The sequence below is a fragment of the Aplidium turbinatum genome, chromosome 5 (genome assembly GCF_918807975.1).
Source record: "Aplidium turbinatum chromosome 5, kaAplTurb1.1, whole genome shotgun sequence".
Lineage (NCBI taxonomy): Eukaryota > Metazoa > Chordata > Ascidiacea > Aplousobranchia > Polyclinidae > Aplidium > Aplidium turbinatum.
Genome location: NC_137476.1, coordinates 16,386,661 through 16,411,888, shown reverse-complemented (window position 1 = coordinate 16,411,888; position 25,228 = coordinate 16,386,661). Strand labels below are relative to the sequence as shown.

Here is a 25,228-nt window from a genome sequence, read left to right as displayed (position 1 = left end):
CTTTTTGCATCCCCTTGACCTAAAATCTCTAGTTTTTTCTTGTTTTCCAAACTGCAGCAGTTTTGAATTTAATCTTTTTCGTCTCATTCTTGTCGTTTGTTGTGATTTTATGAATTGGTCAAAGTAAATAACTCACATAGAACTTTTCATTCGTTTCGTTATTGGAATAAAATGAACACCTCAGTTTTTCCACTTGATCTTGTTGGTTATCTCAAGCTAATAGCAGCTGTCCTCATATTTCTTAAAAACTTTAGTATTAGTAATAAAAATATAAAGGTTAGGTCATTTTTTTTGTGTATTATAGATTAGAGATGCAGCGAACCCAAAATTTTTATCCCCACACCGCACCGCAACTGACTCATCTATCCGCGCACCGCCCACCGCCCACCGCAATTTATCTGGAACTTTGACACTGCACCGCACCGCAAATTACAAAATTTTCAAAAAATATTTTAACACGTTATTTTTTAGAAAGTCAATTGTAGCAAAAAGCACCCATGCCATATAACTGGTAACCTACGGTACCAGTACAGTTGTGCACTAATTGGCTAGGCTAACCAGATCATATTCTCTTATCAGCAATGCATCTAAGTTCTAAGACATAATACAAACTAAGAAAAATAAAATGTTCCTGAATCCAGTATCAGGACTTTTGAACACTTTTTGTAAGCAATAATGCAATTTTAATGTCAGTGGCTATATGAACTACACACACAAGAGTAAAACTTATAGCCTGAACTCACTGGGCTAACTGTTATAGTAACTAACGCGGTAGTTGCGCTAGGCCTATAGCCTGGTAACTGGGAGCTGAGCTTATCAGCTAGGCTATTAACCAAAAACATTCGTACAGCTTCCCTGACAAGCCAGCCCCAAAACCAGTGCTGTATTCGTAAAAAAAGCACAGGGTATACTGTCTCAGATTTGATAAAATGATAAATACACAACTTGCAAAATACTAATCTTTATTCTACCATAACATGAATTATCAAAATTGGACGAGAGGTACAAAATTGTTTATTTTTTATGAATAGGCCTACATCCAAACAGCCTGCCGAAAGGAATCTACATCTTTATCCTGTTTACAAATTTGGGGTTTAGTATCCTTAGCTGATCGGTGGTTTGGCAGCCAGGATCTTACACATTTTTAGCAGTAAATTGAGCCACAGGTGGTCCATTGCAATTAAGTTTAATGTACATCGAACAGCCCACATTATCAATAAGCAAAGATGCTCTTAAACCTGTGACAATATCGTTCAATAAACTGAAACCACGTTCACATTCTGCTGTAGAACAAGGAAAGTTGAAATAGCTGTCAAGAGAGGCTTTAAATTATTGGGCACATTTTCAACTTTTTCACTAAAGTCTCTTAACCCTTGGATTGACTGTATTTCATTAATGTCAAAGCGTCTACAAATTATTCTCACCTCTGCTTCTCCATGACGCAAAGTTTTTTCAGGTTGCAAAGTTAGCAATATCAACCAGTAGCTGACCATTGTTAGTGTCGCCATTAGCACAGAGTCTCATTTTCATTCTGCTAACAATGCTCTGAATGAATTAATTGAATGATAAAACTCTCCGAACGGGTTCATGGTACACCCATGTAGGCTACCATTGTACACCCGTATACCATAGGTCAGAGGTCGGCAACCTGCGGCTCCGGAGCCACATGCGGCTCTTTCAGCCCTCTGCTCTGGCTCCCGTGACTTTAAACACTGCGAGCTTGGGCAATACAAAAAAATTCTGTTGTAAATTAATAACTGCTCTAGGCTATAGTTTAAACTAGTTTTGTTGAAAATTATGACTTAGGCCTACAAATCCGTTTAGTACGTTTTTTTTTGACATTGCACCTCAACACGTTGAGCAAAACCTTGCAAGGAAAAGGTAGCACAACCCTGCAGATGCTGGAGAAGGTTTTGGGTTTTGAGCGCAAGATGACAGTGTTTGCCAGAGATTTACAAAGAGGTACACTACTTCACTTTCCCTTTCTAAAAGAGTTCAAAGAAGCACACAACCAGTTAAATTTTGCTTACTTTCAGCAAACTATCATCGATATGCAAACTGTGTTTCAACAACGATTCTGTAATTTTAGGAAGGAAAAAGACACGTTATCCTTCCCTATTACCCCTCTGGAAATCGATCCATTACTGCTGAATATGACTGCATTCACAGCTGTAAGTCAATCTAGTCTTGAACTTGAACTGGCCGACATAGCTGACAAGGATGTGTGGGTATCTAAGTTCCGAAGCTTGAGAGCTGACCTTGAAGATCTTGCTCGCCAGAAGGCCACGCTTTGTCACAACCACAAATGGAGTGACCTTGAAAAGCTTCAAAAACCAGACAAGCTCGTGTTCGATACGTGGAATGCCATACCTGACTCTTACATGAACATGAAAAAATATGCATTTGGAGTTCTGTCGATATTTGGATCAACATGTTTATGCGAACAAAGTTTTTCGTTCATGAATTAGGCTACTTAAAAAATGAACAACGCTCACGCCTAACAGATGAGAGCTTGCAGTCTCAGATGAAACTCAAAGTGTCATCTTATCAAGCTAATGTAGATGTGCTGTGCAGTGAAATTCAGGAGCAAATATCGCATTAGCTGGGTGAAATAAATGATTATTTGAAAATGTATGTTTTCACCCAATACTGTGCCCGTAGGTAGCCTACTAAAAAGTGTTGTGTTTAATAGTCAGGCTTTGTTTGTTGAAATTCTAGAATATTTGCATGTACAAAGCAAAAATTGAAAGAAATTCTACATGAAGTGTAGGCTATAATTACCTTTGGTTTTAGTGGCCAACTCGACAGTTACATGTTATGGCTCCGAATATGTCTTAATTTGAAGAAACTTGGGAACATTGGCTCTTTTAATGCTAAAGGTTGCCGACCTCTGCCATAGGTCCTCAAATTAAGTAGTTCATTAGCAGTTGTCAAGAGTCAGTAGCCTAAGGATGGCATAGGTACTCTATTTGGAAAACCAGAGGGTATACTATAATTGCTCGAAAAAGCAGAGAGTATACTGCGCATACCACCGTATACCCTACGAATACAGCACTGCCTAAAACCCTGTCAACTGCAAGCCATTTGCAATTTGCATTTGCATAGCTTTCCAGCTTAGGGTTTCCAAAAGAAAAAAAAACTGATCCGTGTTTCCAACTTAAATTTGAAGTTTCATAACTGATTTTCTTGAAAAGTTGAAAGTTTACGTTTACGAAAGTTTAATTTCTTGAAAGTTCACGTTTACGAAAGTTTAATTTCATGAAAGTTTACGCGGCAAGCGGCGCGGTGCGGCTTGCATCACTATTATAGGTACGTGATAATAAACAAATTATCTACCCGGATCATTTTTAACAGGGTTTTGGAGTTGGATTCGGAGAGATTTGGGCGTGTCCGGAGTCGGAATGGTTAAAGAAGGCCGACTCCGACTTGATGCAAAATGATGAACAATGAAATATTTGTTTGCAATTTTTTTTTCCTGTTTTGCACTCCAACATTTTTCCAGAAAATAGAAGTGATATCAATTTTTGTAAAAGTCGCGGTCAAAAATTAAAAAAGCTCGCAACACTGTAGCCAAAATCGGCCAGTTATAAACCGAAGAGTCGGGGGCGTATTTTTTATCCGACTCCCCACTCCCTAGCCCTGAATTTTAATAAGCCAAACGGAAACTTCTATAAATGAAGACTGACAAAATTAAAAAAACACTAAATACAGAAATGGAAGAAACTATTCTTCGTTTTAATTTTTGAACCATAGGCATAGGAAGCCGAGCAACGTAATCGAGTTTAACATAATTATTCAAGTTTAGTACATTTACAGAAACACAAAACTGCGCAACAAATTAAACATCGAACGTTTTCGACCTCACAAGATGTCCTCTTCTAGAATAACATATATACAACTTAACTACTTCTGAATAAAATACAATGGTTTATTAAATCTACATACAGGAAAATACAAAACTGCACAGTACTTCTGACTAGCTCAAACTCAACGATATAGGTTCTACCAGAATCATACGTACCTGCATCAAAAGGTGTTGAACAGATCACATGATGTGGTAGAACATGGCTACCTAGAGATGCGGACTGATTTGTCACGTTTTGCAGAAGTTTTCAGATTTTGTCAATTTTTGGCGACTGTTTGAATGAATATTTCTAAAAATTATATTTTTGCGCCTTCTTTGCATTTTTCCTCAGATGACGCAATAGGTTTTAACGTCATAATTGTATGCTTGCGGCTCATCTTTCTTGCTGTCTGTACTTTAAAATTATTTTTTTTGCATCTTGCCTTTCTACCACATCATGTGATCTGTTCAACACCTTTTGATGCAGTTACCTATGATTCTCGTAGAGCCCATATCGTTGAGTTTGGGCTACTCAGAAGTACTGTGCAGTTTTTGTATTTTCCTGTTTATAGATTTAATAAACCATTGTATTTTTTTCAGATGTAGTTAAGTTGTATATATGTTATTCTAGAAGAGGACATCTTGTGATGTCGAAAACATTCAATATTTAATTTGTTGCGCAGTTTTGTGTTTCTGTAAATGTAATAGACTTGAATAATTATGATAAACTCGATTACGTTGCTCGGCTTCTTATGCCTATGGTTCAAAAATTAAAACGAAGAATAGTTTCTTCCATTTCTGTAGTTTTGTGTTTTTTTGATTTTGTCAGTCTTCATTTATAGAAGTTTCCGTTTGGCTTATTGAAATTCTGGGCTAGGAAGTGGGGAGTCGAGTAAAACAATACGTGATAAAAATATTTACATTTCTGTGAATGTAATAAACTTGAAGATGTTAAACTTGATAACGTTGCTCAGCTTTGTATGCCTATGGTTCAACATGACCAACTCTTTACCGAAGCTCTACCGTTAATATTTGTTCACTTCAAAGAGATCGCAGACACACAAAGAGGGTTTAATCAATTTACTCATCATTTTGATATTTTGTACAGGGAAGTATCTCGTAAATACAGAAGATTTTCGCAATTGTTACTTAAAATTGCACCTTTTTGATTTTCTACTAGAGGGACTACTAGATACCTAGCCTACTTCAGTAAAGCAAATAATTTCAGAATAGAGCTAGGATAGCTAGGTTGGCGTGAGCAATTGGTGGGCTGCACACTGATAAGGTCTTGCGACCGTTCCATAATTGAACTGATTGTCCCATTTTGGTATCAAGCATGTGATAACATTCGAGTTTGTCTCTTCCACCTTTTTCTAGACGTCTACTGCTATGTTTGGCATATATTGCTTTTCGATGAGACGATCAACAATAAAACAAACTGAACTGAACACTTGTATCAAGGTAGATTTCCAACATCCCTAAGTAAAACCATATAAACAGATCGGTTTGATGGTAAGAAAATGTCAAATACAAAAATTCCCATAGTGTGCACTTCGGTGATGGAGTCTGTGACAGGAGTTCAAAGCCTCTGCAGACATCCGAAACTTGTTAGGATTAAAGTGCAAAAAATGTGTTCTCAGTCTGAAAATCAATCAATTAATTACTAAATTTTCACAAAGTAACTAATTTTATCTTGTTTTCTGAAGAACGGATCTCCTTTACGTCATGATGGCAAACGAATTGACATCAAGCAAACTGGAGCGGAACATTCACTGGTTGTTCTAAAAACGGAAAAATCCGATGAAGGAAAAATTGTCTTCAAAACAAAGAAAGGAAATGTAGAAGTTCCCTTCGAGTTAAAAATTACTGGTAATGTGCATTGTTTGAGGGGAGCATCTGACTTAAACTTAGACCAGTGGTTTTCAACCTAGGGTCGCTACTCCTATGGGGGTCGCAGGACGCCTGAAAATCCAATGCATCATTTTAAATTCTGTTTGTTGGAAAGATTAAAAACTGTTTTTTTTCGCAACCAACCATTCCTCGACCTAAGGTTAATCTATTTAAGCTTTGAAACGTTGCAAAGGCTTTAAAAATACAAAATCATTTTATATTTCTTGTATAGTTCTTGTACGTTGCTTCGTGCAGACTAACGTTAACCAGTAGCGACGCTATGGCAAAAAAGCAAAGCTATTTTAAATCCTATGTCAAATGTGGGTTTGTCAGTAGGCCTATCGTTTCTGAAGGTATTGAAAAATTTCAGTATGTTTTCAGCAGCAGTTCCACGTATAGACAAGCTCAGTGACGATCGGTGAGAGAAAGCAAGGAAAGCAGTGCTTACCTTAGCAAAAACTATGCAAAATATAATGACTGAATTCTAGGTTTAACTTCTTATTATTTTTATCACGTCTATTTTAACTTGAAAATTACTGTATTCGTGACTAGAATTACTCGTAACGCTTGTGACTAGTCTAAGTCCTCACCAAACCGCATGTCTTGCCTATAAATGCCAATTGACGCAAACGTTTCTGTCAGAAACAACCACTGAAGCTCCAGGGAAGCAACTATCAAACTTGCTTTCCCAGGATAAAAAATGTCTAAAAACGCCTTCGTTTTATCCAATCCTCACTCGTTTTGCAAAACGTCACCAGCTGCTTAGCCAATCAGATGTGTTATGGTTAGACTTGCTTTCCCAGTGACGTCAATGCGTACATTTGCTAGAGCGACTAGACTAACTCGTCAGAATGGTCTCTCGTCACGGTACACAGCACAGCATCATAATGCCAAAAAGCTTGTTGCTGTTTTTTGATGTCTCCTCGCCATGTACTTTAGCCTACTAGCTTTCATAGTCATGCTTTTGCCCCTTTTACAGCGTTGATATAACGTTACTTCGCCAATGAACGTTCAGGTGCGGATGCAATATTTAGTTCGTTAAGCTTCTATACGCAGGAGGCAAACTTATCCAGCTTTTTCTACAAATTGTTTGCGGTTGTAATGTTTAGGCTTAAGTGTTAGTTTTTGTAGTGTAGGCCTAACTGAATATCAGAGAATGAACATTCATGATGAATTAAACATTTAGACAACTATTATTCCATGTCTAACACAGGATTTTGGTCCTGCAACGTTAAAATTAAGATTGTTCATGACTTCTAAACATTAAATGGATGTATGATCACGACATAGGCGAAGCACAATTTGACAGATTTTTATTTTTGATTTGTTTTGGAAATGCTCTCAGAGCGCACCAAATTGGAAGTGTTTTTCTTTCTGGGGGAGGCCCCCCAGACCCCCGCTGGAAGTGTTGCCTTCGGCAACACGCCTTCGGGCTTCGCCCGACGGTTACGCCCTTTGTGCCTACTACCTTGCTGCAGCATATTTTTAAGCTGCTTTCCCAACGGTTTAAGCCACCAAACGTCACTAGACAAGCTTGTTAAAAAGATGCAGCACTAACCATCTCATTAAAGCTGATTTCACTAAATTCATGAAAAATTGCAATAAATTCAGCTTGTAAACATGTAGGTTTCATTCATTAGTCATTTTTCACCATAATCTAGCCAAGCTTGATTGTAAATGAAAATAATACAATCTGAGAAAATGTAATAAATGCAGTCATAACATCGCGAAAAATATTTTGTTTCAGAAGTTTGCAATATAAAACAGCGAAATGAGACATGCAATAACTCGATGTCGGCATGCATCAAATTTGGTTATATCTTTCATTCTTTATGCTTTGTTAAATGTTTCCATGGAGGAATGGGGGAGGTCGTGAGGCTACGTTGATTGCTCTGAGAGAGTCGCAGTGCAAAAAGGTTGAAAACCCCTGACTTAGATAAACGTTGGTCTTTCTGGTGCCTCGAGGTGTATAGTCAACATGCTTTTGCCGATTGGAGAAGCGTGGGGGCCGATGCTTTTGTGTGTTCTGGTTTCGTGGTAATTTTTGTCCATTGTGTGTTTGAAGTTTGTAGCGAAGCGAACTTACTCTTTCTTATTTTTATTTAAAGCTGTCGGCACACTTTGACTTTAATAACAGCGTGTTTTTTGACGTCTCTACTTGTAGCTTTCATATGTATAAGCGTCATGTGTTTGATATAGCCTACTGCTTTTGTTCAATGTATCTTCCAAGAACTTCGTGGTAAATTGATTTTCTAAGAAGTTCCACCGGCTTTCAGCGCATGAGCGTTTGGGGAGCACTAGTTTTCACAGCAAATCAGTTGTCATTTTGTGTGAGCTAGTGGAGCAAGTTTCTCAAACGTTTAGATTTGACCATATTTTTGATGTGATAGTGTATTATTCTTTAGTATTTCTTCTAAAAATATTTTTCTTATAGGCTTGAAAAGGGCTGAATGACTAGCCGAAAACGTTAGCTGATTGTTTTTGTTTTTATAATATTACATGTAGGCCTAGTGTTGTTGCTGAGTTATGTCTGTTTATGGTTTAACAAAGTTACCTCTCTACCCAAATTGTAGCTATAATAGCATTTGAACTGGAAACCAAACGCAAAGCCTCATCTTGGCAGCAAACAGGATTGTCATCTTGGCTGTTTTAACGCCAAACTTGAGAATTTGAGCGTTTTTTCAATGGTTTTAGCAAGCTATTTGGCGTTTTGACATATTTTTGCGTTATTTAATTGTTTACATTAGCGTTATTTAATTGTTTACATTGTAACTAGTTTTAAAAACTCTATTTTATCAATGTGAAGTAGCCTATTTACAAAACAGTAGGTTTAAAAAGCAACTTTGCCCGAATCTTGATGATGCTTTTCATAGTATTGCATTTTGGGCTGATTTTGTCAATAGCATGATTAGGCCTACTATACCATAGCCTAAAGCAGCATTTCTTAAACTGGGGTAAATTTACCCCTGTGTGTAAACTTCCTCGTTTTGGGGGGTATGAGCTATCAATCAAAATATCCACATCAGTTGATGGGACAGAAAAATTGTGCCGGCTTTAGGTATTGGTATTGTAGATATCATTTCACCGCTTGACGCAGATAACTGGAGATGATCTCAATCAAAACTTGAAGGATGACATCATCAGCTATCTCCAAAACTTGCAGGAGGAGTTTGAACGATATTTTCCCCAGATAAATACTGGCAGCATTTTGATGAAAGTAGCGAGAAATCTTTTTGTATGTAAAGTGAAAGACGTTCCTGAAGCAATCCAAAAAAAAATTTATAGAATTAACAAACGATTCTTTTGCAAAAGTTTGACTCTTGCAACCTAGAAAAATTTTGGGTTAAAATATAAAATTGCTATCCAAGGATAAGTACTCAAGCTCTGAATATTTTCCTTACGTTTTCTTCAACTTACGTATGCGAATGCGGCTTCTCTGCATAGCTTACTATCAAATCTAAAGCACGAAACCAACTTCATGTTGAATCCGATATTTGTTGTGCATTATCTAGTATTTTACCAGACATTGAACAACTCGTTGCCATAAAGCAAGGGCCGCCGTCGCATTGAATATAATTGATGTAATTTGTTACTTTCGTTTTTTAATAAATGAGCACCATTTTATATATTGGTGGTAAATCTTATATTCATCTTTATTTAAAAGGTAAAACATACAAAAAAGATTAAGAACCACTAGCCTAAAGTGTTGCGGTCGTGCCATTTTTTAACCGGAAAATCTATCAAAAAAATTCCTAAAAGTTGGCATTAAAACCGCCAAGATGGCAATCATGTTTGCTGCCAAGATGAGGCTAGCGTTTGGCTTACAGTTCAGATGCTATTATAGCTACGTACACGACTTACTCAACATGTTATAGCATTGTAAGTCCTGCTTTTTGAGGTAAAGGCTAAAGGAAGGAAGTCTTATCACAAATCGTCGATTACGCAGTGGCGCCTTCTCGAATGTACTGTCCCCTGATTTCTCTCATAGCCTAATTATGAATTGTCAGCTGCCATAGAGAGAAATGCCTAGGGCCCTTCCTCGGGTTACGGCCTGCTGAACTAAACTGAAATTTTCTATAGCTCAATCTATGCTATGCTGTTTGTGTACAGTGTACATCTGCTCTGTTGCTACGACATTCTCAACTCAACCCTTTTGTACTTTCGCGTACTTTATGTTTGACCACCAATCTATTGTAATATGGTCGTTACCGGCTAGTTTTTTCTGTTTCGTCATATTTACCCCGAAATAACTACCAATTCAATTACATTTAGTCTTTTTGATTAGAACAATCGAAGTTTCTATTTACACAAACACTATTTGAAGAAATATTATAACAAAATTATCACCAATTCTGCATATATTGTGCAATTTTGAACTTAATAGTGCAGGGAGTTGGAAATATTCTAATCATGCGATGGTTTGATAGAAGACTAAGCTAGATCTTTACATCAACGCAGAAACGAACTATCCGTGTTTTTTTTTATTATCGATCGACACTGATGTAACGAGTATGATAATTGTCTTACTTTAGAATTCGTGACACCGATTAAGAATTGGAACAACCACTATTGGGCATAGCCTACTTATCGGGAAAGCACCAACAAAAGGATAGCCTACTATTTGTAAAAACTCAATTTATAGGCTACTGGTTGCAATAATTCGAATAAAACAACCCAGCAAAAGTATTTCTTGAGCCAATTTATATTTTTCAGAACCACCTGCCATCAATTCAGAGGAATTTGAAAAATGTGCTCAAGCTCTGAATGAGTTAAGGACAGGTAATCACAGTTGTGAAGGTTTGGTAAAAACCTTTGTTCAAAACATTTTTTCAAACTTGTTATCCCAGGTACGATGATACTGAAATAGAAAAGGCATTTGGAAGCATGACTGACGGGAAACAGGAATTAAATATGAATGCCAATATTTATTTACTTGTGCAGTATTTTACATTCAAATGTGGCATTTGCATTGAGACTATTACCAGAGGGGCGATTTATTGATGTCTGTCCTTCTGAACTTTTGCGCTGCTAATTTGCTAATTAAACAGCACAATCCAAATTTGAACAATTGATTTATGTGTGGGAGGTGGATCGATTTTCCTTGACATAGATTAGATGTAGCCAATCATGCTTCTCTGTGGTGCAAATTCATTGACAGTGAGCAGGCCCGGATTTAGGGGGGAGGGCAGAGGGTGCAGGTGCACCGGGCCCTCGACTTTTGAAGGGCCCCCCTACATGAAAAAAAATGTGATTTTGTGCTATTTTTTTTTTTTTCTTTCAGCCTTCGAAGTTTCTGCAAAATGCTGTCCAGTCCTGGATTAATGCTACTGTAGACGTAGAGGTGGTACTTCGCGCCGTAAGCGCGAAAAATTTTTTTGCACGAGGGCCCCGGATCTAGAAGTGCCCCGGGACCCCCATTAGCTAAATCCGGCCCTGGCAGTGAGTTGTGTCTGCCCAAATGTAATTTAGTTTGTTTTTCGTTTGGGTCTCTGTTTTCTGTATTATTGTTTTTCTTTATCAGCTAGTATTCGATCGCTGCGTAACTTGTGTCTCGTTATTTAGTCAGTTGCAGTAGCTAGTTACGTTTAAGAAGTTGAAGTTGATTGCATTTGCTATAAATATTTTCAGATTTCTGATGAGTATATTTGTCAAGTATATTTGTATAACAGTAGGCCTATAATGCCCCACGCTATTGTGCTTTAGGCTTGCCTGTCTGTGGTATAAAAATCGAATTTCTTCCCGAACATATATAAACTGTTTTATTCTGCTAACCAGGAGTTCCTATGGTTCTAAGAGTTCCCTTTTCTGGTGCTCCCAAAATCAAAGCCACATGGCGCTTCAACGGTGTTATCATTTCCTCCAGCGGCCGTCGTTCCATAACAATTACTGACAAAGTGTCTTGCTTGACTGTGGACAGCTTTCAAGAAGAGGATTGTGGCACATACGAGGTTAAGATATATCTTTTTTTACCTTTCTCTTGAGATTATATTATTTAGATACCGTATCAAATGTTTTCTGTCATTTAAATTCAATGGATGAATTTCTTGAATAGGCTACATTTATAACAAAACAATTCAACCAATTTATTGGTTTATGCCATGCTTACGCCTACGGCCTAGTTATAAAAACCTCAATGCTGGTTAATCCAGCAGCCCATACAACATCGCGTCATGTATCAAAGATCTTCGTATTTAAAATCTTTGTCGCTTTTCAGGTTCTTTTGGAAAATGCATTTGGTAACATCCGGGTGCCTGTGGAAGTTTCTTTGTCAGATGTGTCAAAGGTCGATTTCAGAACTGTGACTGTGCCCGGAGAGACGATTAAGAAGTCTTCTACAATGACTATACAATCGGATATAGGTATGGTGGAGCTATAGTTGGTGCACTTCTCAAGGATTGGAAATTTGTTGTAAAATAGCCTAGGCTTTGTCGAAAAAGCTACCGGTACTTCAATGAAGACCAAGAGTATTTTACTACTTGTCCTGTTATGCACAACAAAGCCTATGCAAAGCCCTTTTAAAAAACATATAGGTTATTTGTAAACGAAAAAGTTTATCAAAAACAGTAAAAACAATAAAGCAGTTCATTCACTTGTACTGTAGGACTGCCTACTACCATTTGCTGTATTAACAGGTGTGAGCTTTCAACACAAAACGCTGGTGTGATACCGCATGGTGAATAATAATAGGCTTAAATTGTGTTGAAACAATAAGTTATGTCGCTCTAACTAATGCTTATTATTATACGTAGGCTAAATTATCATAAACAATTTGTAAAAAACAGAGGCAAAGAAAACATTCCAAACAAGTCTTTTACAATTGAAATGCAGCAATGTAACTTCGTGATCTGTTGAATTGCCGGGGGAGAATGAAAGAAAACATGCTTGTTCTACTAATGAATGGCTTGTCTGCTACAGAAATAAAATCACCGTTAATGTGGTTATATCAATAAGGTAGAAAGCGTGCGTGTGCGACTGACTGACATGTCACCAATGTTATCACATTGACGAATCGTACTAATAGTCAACTGATATGTAGAAACATTCTCAAGGGATACACGTAAAAGTATAAACCTTCCATTGGTGCTTACGCGCATGGTTATTTTCAGCAACGCCGACTGCAGCTGTTTAGCATGCCCGTGTCTATATTGGGCTCGAACTATGAATCATATAAAAATATGCATCATTAAAACAAAAATCTTTACCATGAGCTGCTTTACCAAGCTTTAGAAGTTTACAGTAGCCTATAGCAGGGTTTCCCAAACTGTGGTCCGCGGAACATTGGTGGTCCACGTCGACTGCACAGGTGGTCCTGGCGATATGACAAGAAATTAAAAAGTCACACATATACGTTGTACAGTACTTACCCTGTCAAAGATAATTGTCGCAGTTCTTTACAACTTAAATGATTTCGAAAGCTTTTGCTATTCAATATCGTAAATCTTACTTGTTGCACCTTAGTTGCAGTTAAAAAGTTGTTTACGAAAAATTAGTGGTCCGTGGCCCAAAAACGTTTGGGAAACCCTGGCCTATAGTACCCTACATTTTTGATAGACGTTCGGTGATATTATTATTATTATTTTGCGACAAAGCTGTTCATATCCAAAACAAAACAACGAAATAATACACAAACTGCATATGCACAAACATCACAAATAGCCACTTTGGATGTCGTCAGTTTAAACTCGCACTAAATAGACTATCTACTGTTACAAGTTTACATGCAATGGTACGGTAGTGTTACAAGTTAGAAGAATTGAAAGTATTCAAAACGATAAAAATAATCAGATGACATGGCAGCCATCAAGACTAGGTAACAGCATACATAGAATTATTATAATGAAAACGGTAATTTAATATACGATGGCAATCGGACCTAATCAGGGAGGTAACAATAGAGTTAGACGATACTTCGCATCTTCCAACAAAAGAAAAAATATATTTCCGAAGTAATGCATCAAATGTTATAATGTTGCACAAGACTTGATGTTCACGTACGCTAGAGTGTTTAGGCAAATTGTGTATAATTCTAAATAATGCATTATTGGAGTCAACACGCAGGCGATTAATGTCACGTTGATGATAATTTCTCCACAGATGACATGCATCGATGCATTGCATACATTGGAGTACAATATGAACGGAATAGCACATTTTTAATATCACTGGAGCACTTGTAAAATTTTTATTTGTTTTTGATTGATCGCACTTATCGATTTATATCCATGTCGTCACACATTGCCGTGTCAAGAAAAACACTCAAATATTTGACTCTATCTGCGAATTTGATCGCACTTCCATTGAGCGGTACAATTGGATTCAAATTTAACTTTAAGTGATTGGTTTGGAAGTACATAGCTAATGACTTTTTGCAGTTAAAAATGACGTCGTTAGAAAGCGTATAATCTTCACACACATTTAAGATATTCTGCATACCATGAACACTTGAAGAGATACAACAAATATCATCAGCAAACATGAGATGATTGACAAGTGTATTACCTATTTCTATCTAACAGCCCGCCTTGGTTTTACTTAACACAGTCGATAGATCATCCATATACACGGCAAATAAGTAATGACTAAGGACATCACCCTGTTTGACACCATTGCTGACAGAAAAAGACTGTGAGTAATAACAACCCCAGCGTATGTACAATTGTACATACGCTGATGGATATATCAATAAACTATTAGACCAGTGGTTCTCAACCTTTTTTCTTTCGTGGCCTATTTTCGCTGCACAAAAATTCGTATGGTCCATTAATTGTTTATGCAAGAAAAAAACTGCAAAATAGATTTAAAAACAAAAAAACAGCAGAAAATATTTCAAAACAGATTATTTATTGAACCGTGCATCAATGAGATGCGTTATTGATCCTGAACGTTATTGACCAACTTGTAGTTACAGTGGTTCTCAACATTAATGCCGTATTCCTCCTTTGAAAGACACAAGTATTGACAATACTGTATTGTCAATTTCTCCCCACAATAATTCACAAAAAAACACTAAAACAGATCTGCATAAATTTCAGTAGGCTCCGCTTTCAATTAGAACAGGGCGGGCAACTTCTGCAGTCGGCGTGCCTGATATGGGAAAATGAAGTACTTGGCGGGCCGGATTTATGAATCGCTACATTAATCGCGTATTTAACTACCTAGACAAGGACTAAATCGTATTTAGCCTAATGTAATGTAAACTTTAAGTTTAAACTTTTAAGCATTTCAATAGCTGCTAAATAGGCTGTGCCAAAAAATGGCGAGGTTCATGGATTTTTCCTTAACTTTCTGAAAATTTGTAGTGAATTTTAAAAACACAAACGTGAAAAAAAATTGAAAGTAATGACGTCACACGGTCGTGCTGGGCGTTTCAACGGTTACCAGTACCCATTTTCATAAAAATTGTCATATTTCGAAAACCACTGGAGATAAAAAGATGAACGTTACATCAAAAGCTGCAGAAGTGGCATGTTTATATCTGCTCTAAGAACACTTTTTATTCTAGGACTACTTGAAAAATATTTACAGTATAAGCAAAAAACTCAATTTTACTATTTTTTTGTAGTACGGGAGATGCAGGACCTATTAGACATTTTTTTTTTTGCTTCCATTTCTTCAGTTTATATTAAAATAAGACAAAAAATTTTAGAGAATACGGCCAAGGTCAATGTTTATTGACTGTGTAAATATCTTGACAATCGAATTTATTTTTGTGAGGTTAAAGCTTATGCAAACTTTTTTGAAGAGTGTATATAATATACACTCTTCAAAAACGTATATGTATCTGGTACAACAAGTCAAGCTCTGTACCAAGGCTCTTGTTAAAACATCTACATCTTGTTAAAACATAATCAAATTAATCATCTGACCATAATAACCTTTCTTCATTAACTTTTTGCATTCACCACATGCCTAGCAAAGGTGAACGAAGTCACTTTTTTTTACTCCAGCTCCGCTCCTCTTCTGAAAGTATTGACTGCGGCTCATACTCCAACTCCGAAATTCATTTTGAAGTGGAATATGCGTGAAACTATCTTTTTCAAATGGTTTTAAAAAAAAAGCTTTAAACACAAGGACTTTTTAAAAAAGCCCGGTTTTTTTTTCAACCCTGCTTTTGTTACACTATGCCCCCCCCCCCCCCCCCCGGACAGGAGAATAACCAACAATAATGATTTAATTTAGGGTGCTTTTAACAGAAAATTTTTGCATATAAAGCATTAAATCACCACTTTAGGCCTTTTGGATAAATTACGGGCCCCAAGGTCTAACGAACAACAACTTTTATGCTTGAATTTAGTTGTTTAGGATGGTTTTAACCAAACATTTTTGCGCGTAAACTATAAAATCACAATTTCGGGCCCCCCAAAAATCACATACCTGGGCCCTCAAGGGTATGCCGAACCTTGCGTAACCCCTCTCATAGGCCTTGATTGCTATTCACTTATTTTTGCTTGAATCTTGAAGAATGAACAATTTCCTCCGCCCCCAAATCTTTGAAACAAAAATTTCACCATCACTTACAGCACCATTCGACAAAGTTTTAATGTTGATTTCGGCTGACAGTGTAATATTGGAAACGTGCCTTTTAAAATTTTAATTTTGTAAGAACATGCCCTTTAAGTTTGTACCTTGTGTTTCGGATTTGCCTTACGGATTTTCCATGACTTCTTAATTGACCGCTGTTAAATACGCTTTCTTGACAGCGTTGCGGAATTCCAATTCCAACTCTAGTTTCAATAATAAGTTCAATCGTTTTAGTAGTGCAGCCATGTGGGCGTTAAAGTTGCCAGTTTATGTTGAAGTCTGAGTACTGGTTGAGATTCAAATAAAACCAATTTTTCGTATATGAGAATGAAATAAAACCAATTTGTTTGTATAAGAAACAATTAGACGTCAACAATTTCGTGTAACATTACAGAAAGTAGTCTCTGAATGCATAATTTTAACCAATTTTTTTAAATTTTCTCGAGGAGCACTCCCACACTCAGTTGTGGATGCTCTCTCTTCGGTGACACGTTGCTGGGTTGGGGATGACAACTCAACCAAACTACCCTATGCAACGCCCCAAATCAGTCCACAGACTATATTGGAGTGCCCAGTAACAAGCTTCAAGGATGATACCTCACAGCCCACTGTAGCGGACGTCGAGTAGTCTAAACTTTAAAGCATCCCCTCGTACCTAGCTGTAAATTATTGCAGCAACATCCCGAGCACATCGGTGGTGGGATGATCCGAGAATGATGTATGGATGTCTGTATGTAGGCTATGAGTTTATTGCAGAAAAAAATATCTTCAAACCATCAGGACGCATTAACTCTAAAAGTTGCTACCGAAAAATGCCTAACTAACAGAACGTCGTGAAACGAATCAAATCATGACTCGTAACATACAACTGAACTGGTAGGCCTACCATAACTGCAAACAAAGCGTGGTGAACTGATTGAAAGATGCCACCACTCAATGACTGAAAAAAATCATAATAACGAAATTCAACGCTAGACGCTAACCGAGCGACGCGCTGTGGCATGCAGCAGATGCACAACGCTAGAAAGACGTAAACTACGTGTGCATGTATCAAACTACCGATTGCAAGAATGCGCTCAAATTATTGGTTTGCGTTCCAAATTTATAAGAAGCACACAAACACCTAGCTAGCGTTTCAAATTCCTAATCATGACACACTTGACTGATAACGAAACTACAGGATCTAAAGGCCTCCAAGTTTTCACGACATCAATAAGACATAAGGGAACACAATAATGCCGCAAAGAAAAAGCGACAGGAGCTACACCCACCAATGCGACAACGTCCTAATGGATTGACTAAATGAAAGCTGCTTGGACTTATAATGTCGTACGAAACAGCAACTCACATGCGCAAAATATTTATTTTCCGCTTCCCTCGAAGTTTTGTACAGGCTGCGCCGCCGGTCAGTTTCATCCCTTGCATTAACATAGCTGTTAATATGAAGAAGAAGTGTTCTTCCCGGCCGTCAGCACAAGGCTGAGGACTCACTAGTACAGCAAGCAGCAGTTGCGTTTTGCTAACCACAACGGTGTAGCTTCGACGCTAACCATTAGACCTCCAATAAACGATAAGTTTCTGGGCAGCCGATTTGTAGCAAGAATTGACAGCGATAGACACGTGTTTATCGCTGTCAATTCTTGCTACAAATCGGCTGCCCAAAAACTTAGCCTATAGCTGTTAATATGTTACAAAGTTTCTGGACGTTTTGAGTTTTGATAAATGAAGAAGTAGAACCTAGCTTATCATATCCGGTGACATGTATAGTTTGCATGGGCTCTATCTAAGGGGGGGTGAGGGGGGTGATCACCCCCCCACTAATTGGAGTGGGGGGGTGATCAATGCAAAATCACTCCCCCACTCATTTGGCTTTGAAAAGGTTTTGTGATATTTTATTGATCAAATTTTGAAAGATATATTTTCGCTGTTAGCACATTTTAAATTTTTTATCAATATGAATATGTATTTCATTTCAATATGATTTTTTGGTTTGGCAACCCTGAACTACGAGCCAGGCGTTTACACTGTGTTTTTACTTAGTTTGCTTGGTAGCCACTTTAACAAGAAAAAATTCTGCCACTGCAAATGACTAGAATGACACCGCCAACCAATCAGAACATGTTATAAGAGGCTACCGTCCAATTGTGACCTTTCTCGCACTTAGCCAGAGAGTTAATCTTTGTTTTGAACTTTATTTGGTAATTATAGAAGAAAAAAGAGCAATAGCAGTTGTGAGAATCGAACCCACGTCAATGAAATGACTACTTTCTAACCCTAACCCCTAAAAAGCCGACCAGCTGCCAACTTAGTCGGCAGCAGTGGCCGAGTAGTTAGCGCGTTGGGCTTGCAGTCGAGAGCCTGCATGTTCGACTCCACCCCCCCGCACTTGCTGTTGTTTCTCTGGGGAAGAAACTTCACTATAATTGCCTCTACCCAGTGATCGATTTCGTGTAATGAGTAGTACCAAATTTAAGTCATAAGTAGAGTAGACAACCGGAAACAGACATTGCCGTCGGCTGCAGCGTGGGTCAGGTGTACGTCAGAAGGCGTACACCGATGCATAGCGCTCAAGTCTGCTTTCCCGCAATGCAGGGTAAAAATATGAAAAACAAATAAACAAACAAACAAACAGCTGATAGAAAATCCAGCACTTGATTTGCTTTGTATCATCTTCTTTTCGCCCTTTTTCACGTCACGGAAAACGTAGTTTATGATTGGTTCGAGTTTTCATTTGCAGTGCCAGAATTATTTCTTGGTAAGTGACTACCAGTTTGCTTACCCAAAAATGCCCTTTCCGGAACATACTTTATGAAACGACTTGGAAACCCTACGCGTCGATCAGAAAGAAGCTGATGCTGCAATGGGGGGTCTGGGGGGCGTAGCCCCCCAGAAGTTGAAATGACTATAACGATTTTAGCCCACTGTCCAAAAATCACCCCCCCGAATTCTAAAAGTGGAAAGAGCCCCTGATAGTTTGTATACAACAAAATAGTTAAACCTGCTTAGGCGATTGCTTTGTAGCATGAAAATGGCATTATATAATACAGTATTATTATATAGCCTAATATGGTTATAGGCAAATTGTTCGTAAACAGTTGTTCGTAAAACAATTCTTTGTAAACAGTTGTTAGTAAAAAATTGTTCGTAAACAGTTGTTGGTGAAATGAAATCCGTAAAACAATTCTTCGTAAAGCATGTATTCGTATACATCAACTCCCAATTGCATGCACGAAGAAATGCTTTGGGAAGAATTGTTTTACAAAGAATTAATTGTACGAAGAATTGTTTACGAAGAATTGCTTACGAAGAATTGCTTTACGAAGAACTGTTTACGAAGAAAACGTCGGACACCACAGCGTATATATCTTTCTTTATGCAAAAGAAGATTGTCAGAGGCTGTTGGACGACGAGAACTTCCACATTATCAAATCTGGCACGCTTAAAAAAAGTTTGGACGCCCTTGCTCTAGGCCCACTTTAACACTTTGCTACTCAAAGGGAGGCCAGATTTGGCCCCCCCCCCTCATATTTCCGTTGATTACTTGAAGCACAGTAACGCCATGCACTTAGTTTTTCTTGACTTTTCCCAAAATTTTCAGGCGGATCTGATGATACTAAATTTGATGCTAAAAGTTGTGTAGTTTTCTTGTAAATTCAAGATTTTGGTGAATTTTTGCTATTTCTGGCTATCTTCCAGCAAAGCGTGAAATGGATTACATTGCGATAACAAGCCATAAGCTCATAATTGCTTCGTGCATCGACATGCGCGAGCAGAGGGAAACGTCCTCTTGTTTTCCTTTGTTTGGTTTGACCTCAATAACACAAAGCGCGTTATTTCTTATGCTACAAAAGAAAATCCAGTGGTCACAAAGTTGTTAATTAGAAACAATAATAGCAAACGTTTTTTGCGTTATCAGCTTTACGAAGAATAGCAACCTACGATCAATGTAGGCCACAAACTATTCAAAACAGTTGTTTCAACCAGCAAATATCCATTGACGAATAAAAAGCGTTTCAATAAGAAATCTTCCCTTAGGTAGTGAGTAGTGACATGAAAAACCTGGTTTCTAAATAAACGTTCTATGGAAATACTCTCATTGACAAAACTTGCAATTGAGGAAATGTATGACTGCAAATGCTTTTGGGAGAAGCTGAAGAAATGGCGTTTTTGCAAACAGTAATTGTGAGATATGCTCAAAATTATGAGATCACCTAGCAGCTTACTCGATGACTACATGTCCCTTCGCTGCTTTATGTCGCCTAGGCCTACTTGTTATGTGTTGCATTTTTGTTTCACAGTGCACTGTGTGTTGTTCCAAAGAGCGCAAACTAAAGATGATAATGCCTCGTCTTCACTACAAAATATTTTGTATTGTAGACTAGGCATAATGCTCGGCATCACATAAGACAAACAACAAATCAGCTTTCTTGATCATTGATTCAACATCTGAATACGTTGCGCCAATGTACAAGAAACCAGCTATTGTGAAAACCCGCCATTTATAAACGATCCGATTATTCCAAAAGTGGGATAAACTAATGGATCAAAGAATGAATAAACAATGCTGAGAAAACTAAATCTAAGTGACGAACAATACCGATGTCTTCATTTATCTTTGAAAAATGCTGCCCAAACTTATCAACAAAAAATACCGTAAATAACGGCAAGGATCCCGAAAGCAGAATTTGCTCGACTTTAGCATCAATTTAGTCAGACAGCTAATAAATCCATACATACAATAACGGCCACTCAACAGCTATAATAATCATAATCAACCTGGTTCTGGGCGGTTTGTGTAACAGTTCAGGGGAAGACACTACTTGAAATGATGCACCACACAAAAGATTTTCAATGAAGACTGAGTCTAAAAACCGGTGTGGATTGTGCTGCACAGTGACTTCAAGTTTAGGACACAAAAAGCCACAAAATATCAAGATAAAAACAAAGACCTTGTGGAAAATTTGCGGGAATCATAACACGATGCAAATACCATAAACGCGTAGTTTGCATGCTGCTCTAATCTGGCTGGCAACCACAAAGGTAGACAACAAAGGCAGTTTATAACTCGATAACAGCGTAATAAACATTATAAATACGTAATCCGACAGTTTTCTTTTACAAACGTTTTACGTCTAACAGTAAAGTCTCCGCGACAATTTTTGTGAAGCGTTTACAAACCATGGTTATGTGAAATTATTATTTTTACTTTTCGGATGTTGTAAAACGTCATCAGAAAAAATCACAAAAAAAACATTTCATTACTTCAATGTAGTAGGCCTAAGAATTTTTTATAGAATTGTAGACACGTTATATCAACCAAAAAGCCATGTTTTGGCAATATAAAGTTATACAAAATAATTTGCAATCCTGCAAATGTTTGAAAAGAATCTAGAAAGTCTTCTTACAGTCTAGCACAAAATGATGATGTTTATTGTATCTCTGCAATATTTTTTACGACAAATGTTGAGGCTGCGTTATAATCATTTTTATCTTTCAAGTCATAAGTTAATTTTTTTTGGCCAGAAACATAATCGCTGCCTTGCTCTTGTATCGCTTTATCGCGTTTACGCGTATTTTTTGTGTTCCAAACAATAACGACCCAATCAGCAATTCAGTCCTTTTACATTGATTCAACATTTGTAAACGTTAAATTAATGTAGATCTGCTGACTGAGTTTATTTAACATTTCCTTTGTTTACCCATGTTCCTCACTTCGCTGTTACATTGTTTCGACGCTGGCGGACTATAAATGCATTTTCAAATTGATTGACACAATCTTCAATAAAAAGTGAACTTCGAACTTAGCTTTGTTGGTGTAAATGCTGTATTTTTAGTGGATGTAATTCATGACTCATGTTTATAAACACCCGTAAGCCAAATAACTTATGATGAAGCCTGCATGATATTTGTGATGCGACTTGACACAAATCCACAATTCCAAAAGCGCCTAATTTGAACTTAGAAATTTCAGATAATTTCAACAGCTTGTTCAATTGTCTTCTCTCTACTAAAAATATTCCTACTACAAACTCAATTGTAGATCTAAAATGCACAAACGAACATGTAAACAGCTATTCAAGAAGGCCAAGGTGTTACTTATGAGAAGTTTGGTTCCATAAAGCAAGAAGCTGGCCATGGGTTTCGCAAAGCATTAGTTTAGGACAAAAATATAAAACAACGCAGTTTTGTTTTTTTCAAATTCATGTAACAATCTTATTCTGTAACCATTTTATAATTAATGAGTAGCCTACAATAAGATTTGCTCGTAAGTCGTAAATCTTTATCAATGCAATGAGTCGTCATCTGCACACACACTTCGTGCGGCTGATCGAGCTCTTTGTCCTTTAGAACTTTGCATGAAATCGGATTAGCACGGTAATTAAAGGCGGCAAGTTAAATCAAAATTGTCGTTTTTGGGTACCTTTGCAAAAGTTGAAGTATCAAGTTTAACATATAAAGTTTTAGAATAATGACTTTTCAAACTTATAGACAAATGATTTTTTTTCACACCAGTGCAACTTCTGTTGAAATAGCACCAGCGGATCACACGTAACAGCTGATTGAATTTGATCCAAAAATGGCCCCCCCCTTGAGCAGTTAACTTCCAAAAAAACGTTGAAAAGCAAAGGGTTAACCTATAAAGGCTAATCTTTACCATACTTTTTTTCAGTGGAAATTCCCACCAAGCCTGCAGGAAATATTAAGTTTGACAAAATGTCATCAAACAACTTTACTATTGGCTTCATGACAACAGCAAAAGGTGGCAACATCGAGACATATATTGTAGAGAAAAACAGCGGAAACAACGCTTGGAAAAAGGTACGAAAAGTTTGATAACTGAATCTAATTTGTTTAATATTTTGTTAAATAGTGTAAAAGCGGAATATCAAAACTAATTAATCAGCGTTATATTTAAAAAAAATTAACCTTCTGTTTTTGTTTAGCCTATGAGTTGTAATTCAAAACTCAAGTTTGATTTGAAAAATTGTTTTAAAGACAAAAGCTTATTTCCTCATTTCTAAAGTGTTTCATGGAAGCCTACGGTAGAGAAATAGAATAAACCAAAAGTTATATTGCAGTGTGCAAGTTTCCAACCTGGAGAAAAGACTGTCACTGTTTCTGGTCTTGAAGCAGGGACGCGCTACACTTTTCGAATCAAAGCTGTAAATTCTGTTGGCGAAAGTGATGCCCTTGAATCAAGAGCGGTTACTGTGCAGAAACCTTCTAATCCACCTGTGCTTGATCCTGACATTGTTGAAAAAATGTCAGCAACCCAGAACCTCAAGTCTGGAAAAGATTTCCGCTTGAAGGTAATACGCTTGTATGACTAGTGGTTTTACAATTTTGGGCTTAGTGTTAGAAATTGGAGATTTTTCGAAAAGAAAAACTCTTGAACTGCTATTTTAAAAAAAATGGTAAGTATCCTATTTTAATTTGTTGATTTGTGCCCTATTTCTTGGAATTTATTAAATAGCCCTGGAGTTCAGTGAAATATGTAGTGAGATTCCGTGAGTTTAAAAGGTTCCGCCACGGTTCCTCGTTTTATATGAGAATTAGCCTAATTCCTGCTTCAGTATATTGATGCGAAAAAGATTGTCCACTCGTATGGAAAGCAAGCATCCGGTGCACAGAGCACCAAAGCAGCGGAGATTCAGATATAATAAGCACTGTGGTACAAAATCGGTGCACAGTAACCTACTCCAAATAGGCTATGAGTAACCTAGAAATCTTGCAAGACTGTGCCTTGCAAATTGTGCATTTAGATATTGAAAGGTGGTGGAGCCATGACTGATCTATGTGGAAAGCAATTTTTATTTCTTTTACTTAATTTCGCTGTAAGTTTTGGTGGTGAGGAGGGTGAAGCTTCTGCAGCTGAAGCTCAGTGATCTTGTCAGTCAAGAGCCTGTTTAGAAACTACTCAAGCAGCTTGCAAGTAAAACCGTGGTACCATATATAATATACTGTACGCACAATTGCACGTGACATCCTTCTCATAGTTGTCAAGCGGCGCTGGTTTGGCTCCCAGGATGTGCGCTTTAACTGTCACGCTTTTTTTTATGCATTTTTCAGAATTTAGTTTGAGCAAGGCTTTGATTTTGAACTGCTGTATTTTGAGAACTGTGACTGCCAGAAAAAAATCAATACATGAAAGTTGTTGCATTTTCAACAGTCTTTTGAAATATGTTTACAAAATTTGTGTATTTTTTTTGAAAATACCTTAAATGACTAAAATTTCTGACAAAACACCAAAATTTTGCGTTTTTTTTTTTTTTTGTTTTCGTTTAAATATCTAAAAAAAATCTTCAAACTGCGATAAACTTCACCGGTAGATGTCGGGCAAGTGTTACACTTTCCTAACAAACGTTGTCACGGTGATGTTTACGCGTTATGCGAAGAAAGAACCGCATAAACTTCACTTTGCACAAAACATAAAAATTCGCTGTGATTGAAAATTGCAGAAAAAACTTAATACCAACATAGCAATTTTTTTCAACTTTTAGAAAATGCAAGTCTTCTTCTTTCTGAAAAAGTAGCACCCATGCAGTTTGGCTAACAAAGACGAGAGTTATGGTTTATGGTAGGCTAATTACAAACAGTGTGTATTTTTTTAGGGCTCGGGCTCTTTAAAGAGCCCGTGGCAGTTAAGGACTAGCAGCGCATTTCAGAACTTCTATCCATTCAGCGGCACCTAAAGAACTCACAGACAACAACACTTCAACAATCGGAAACTTCACTCTGTCAATCTCGTTAACAGCCCTGCATAAAAAGCCTTAGCCTATATAACTTATTCAAATGAAAAAATTAAACAAACTAATAAAATAAATTAAGACAAGTACGGTACCAAAGAAGGTTGACAATTAACATGGTCACCGCTGGGACCAAACAAGCCTTATTTTTTATCATGTTAGCCTACTTGAAATTGGATGGTTCATTGGTACCATTTGCTGAGTATACAACCACACTTCTGACTTA

General features: G+C 37.3%; 1 protein-coding gene across 1 annotated transcript in view; it reads left to right on the top strand.

The window, feature by feature from the left end:
* The window catches only part of LOC145769851 (twitchin-like), a 167,025-nt gene that overhangs the window by 1,426 nt on the left and 140,371 nt on the right, over positions 1-25,228 (top strand). Inside the window, exons 2-7 of the mRNA XM_082581397.1 lie at positions 5,551-5,713; positions 10,448-10,513; positions 11,510-11,682; positions 11,949-12,093; positions 22,926-23,074; positions 23,335-23,565. Of these exons, the coding sequence (XP_082437523.1) occupies positions 5,551-5,713; positions 10,448-10,513; positions 11,510-11,682; positions 11,949-12,093; positions 22,926-23,074; positions 23,335-23,565 (927 nt within the window). The remainder of the gene's footprint in view (positions 1-5,550; positions 5,714-10,447; positions 10,514-11,509; positions 11,683-11,948; positions 12,094-22,925; positions 23,075-23,334; positions 23,566-25,228) is intronic.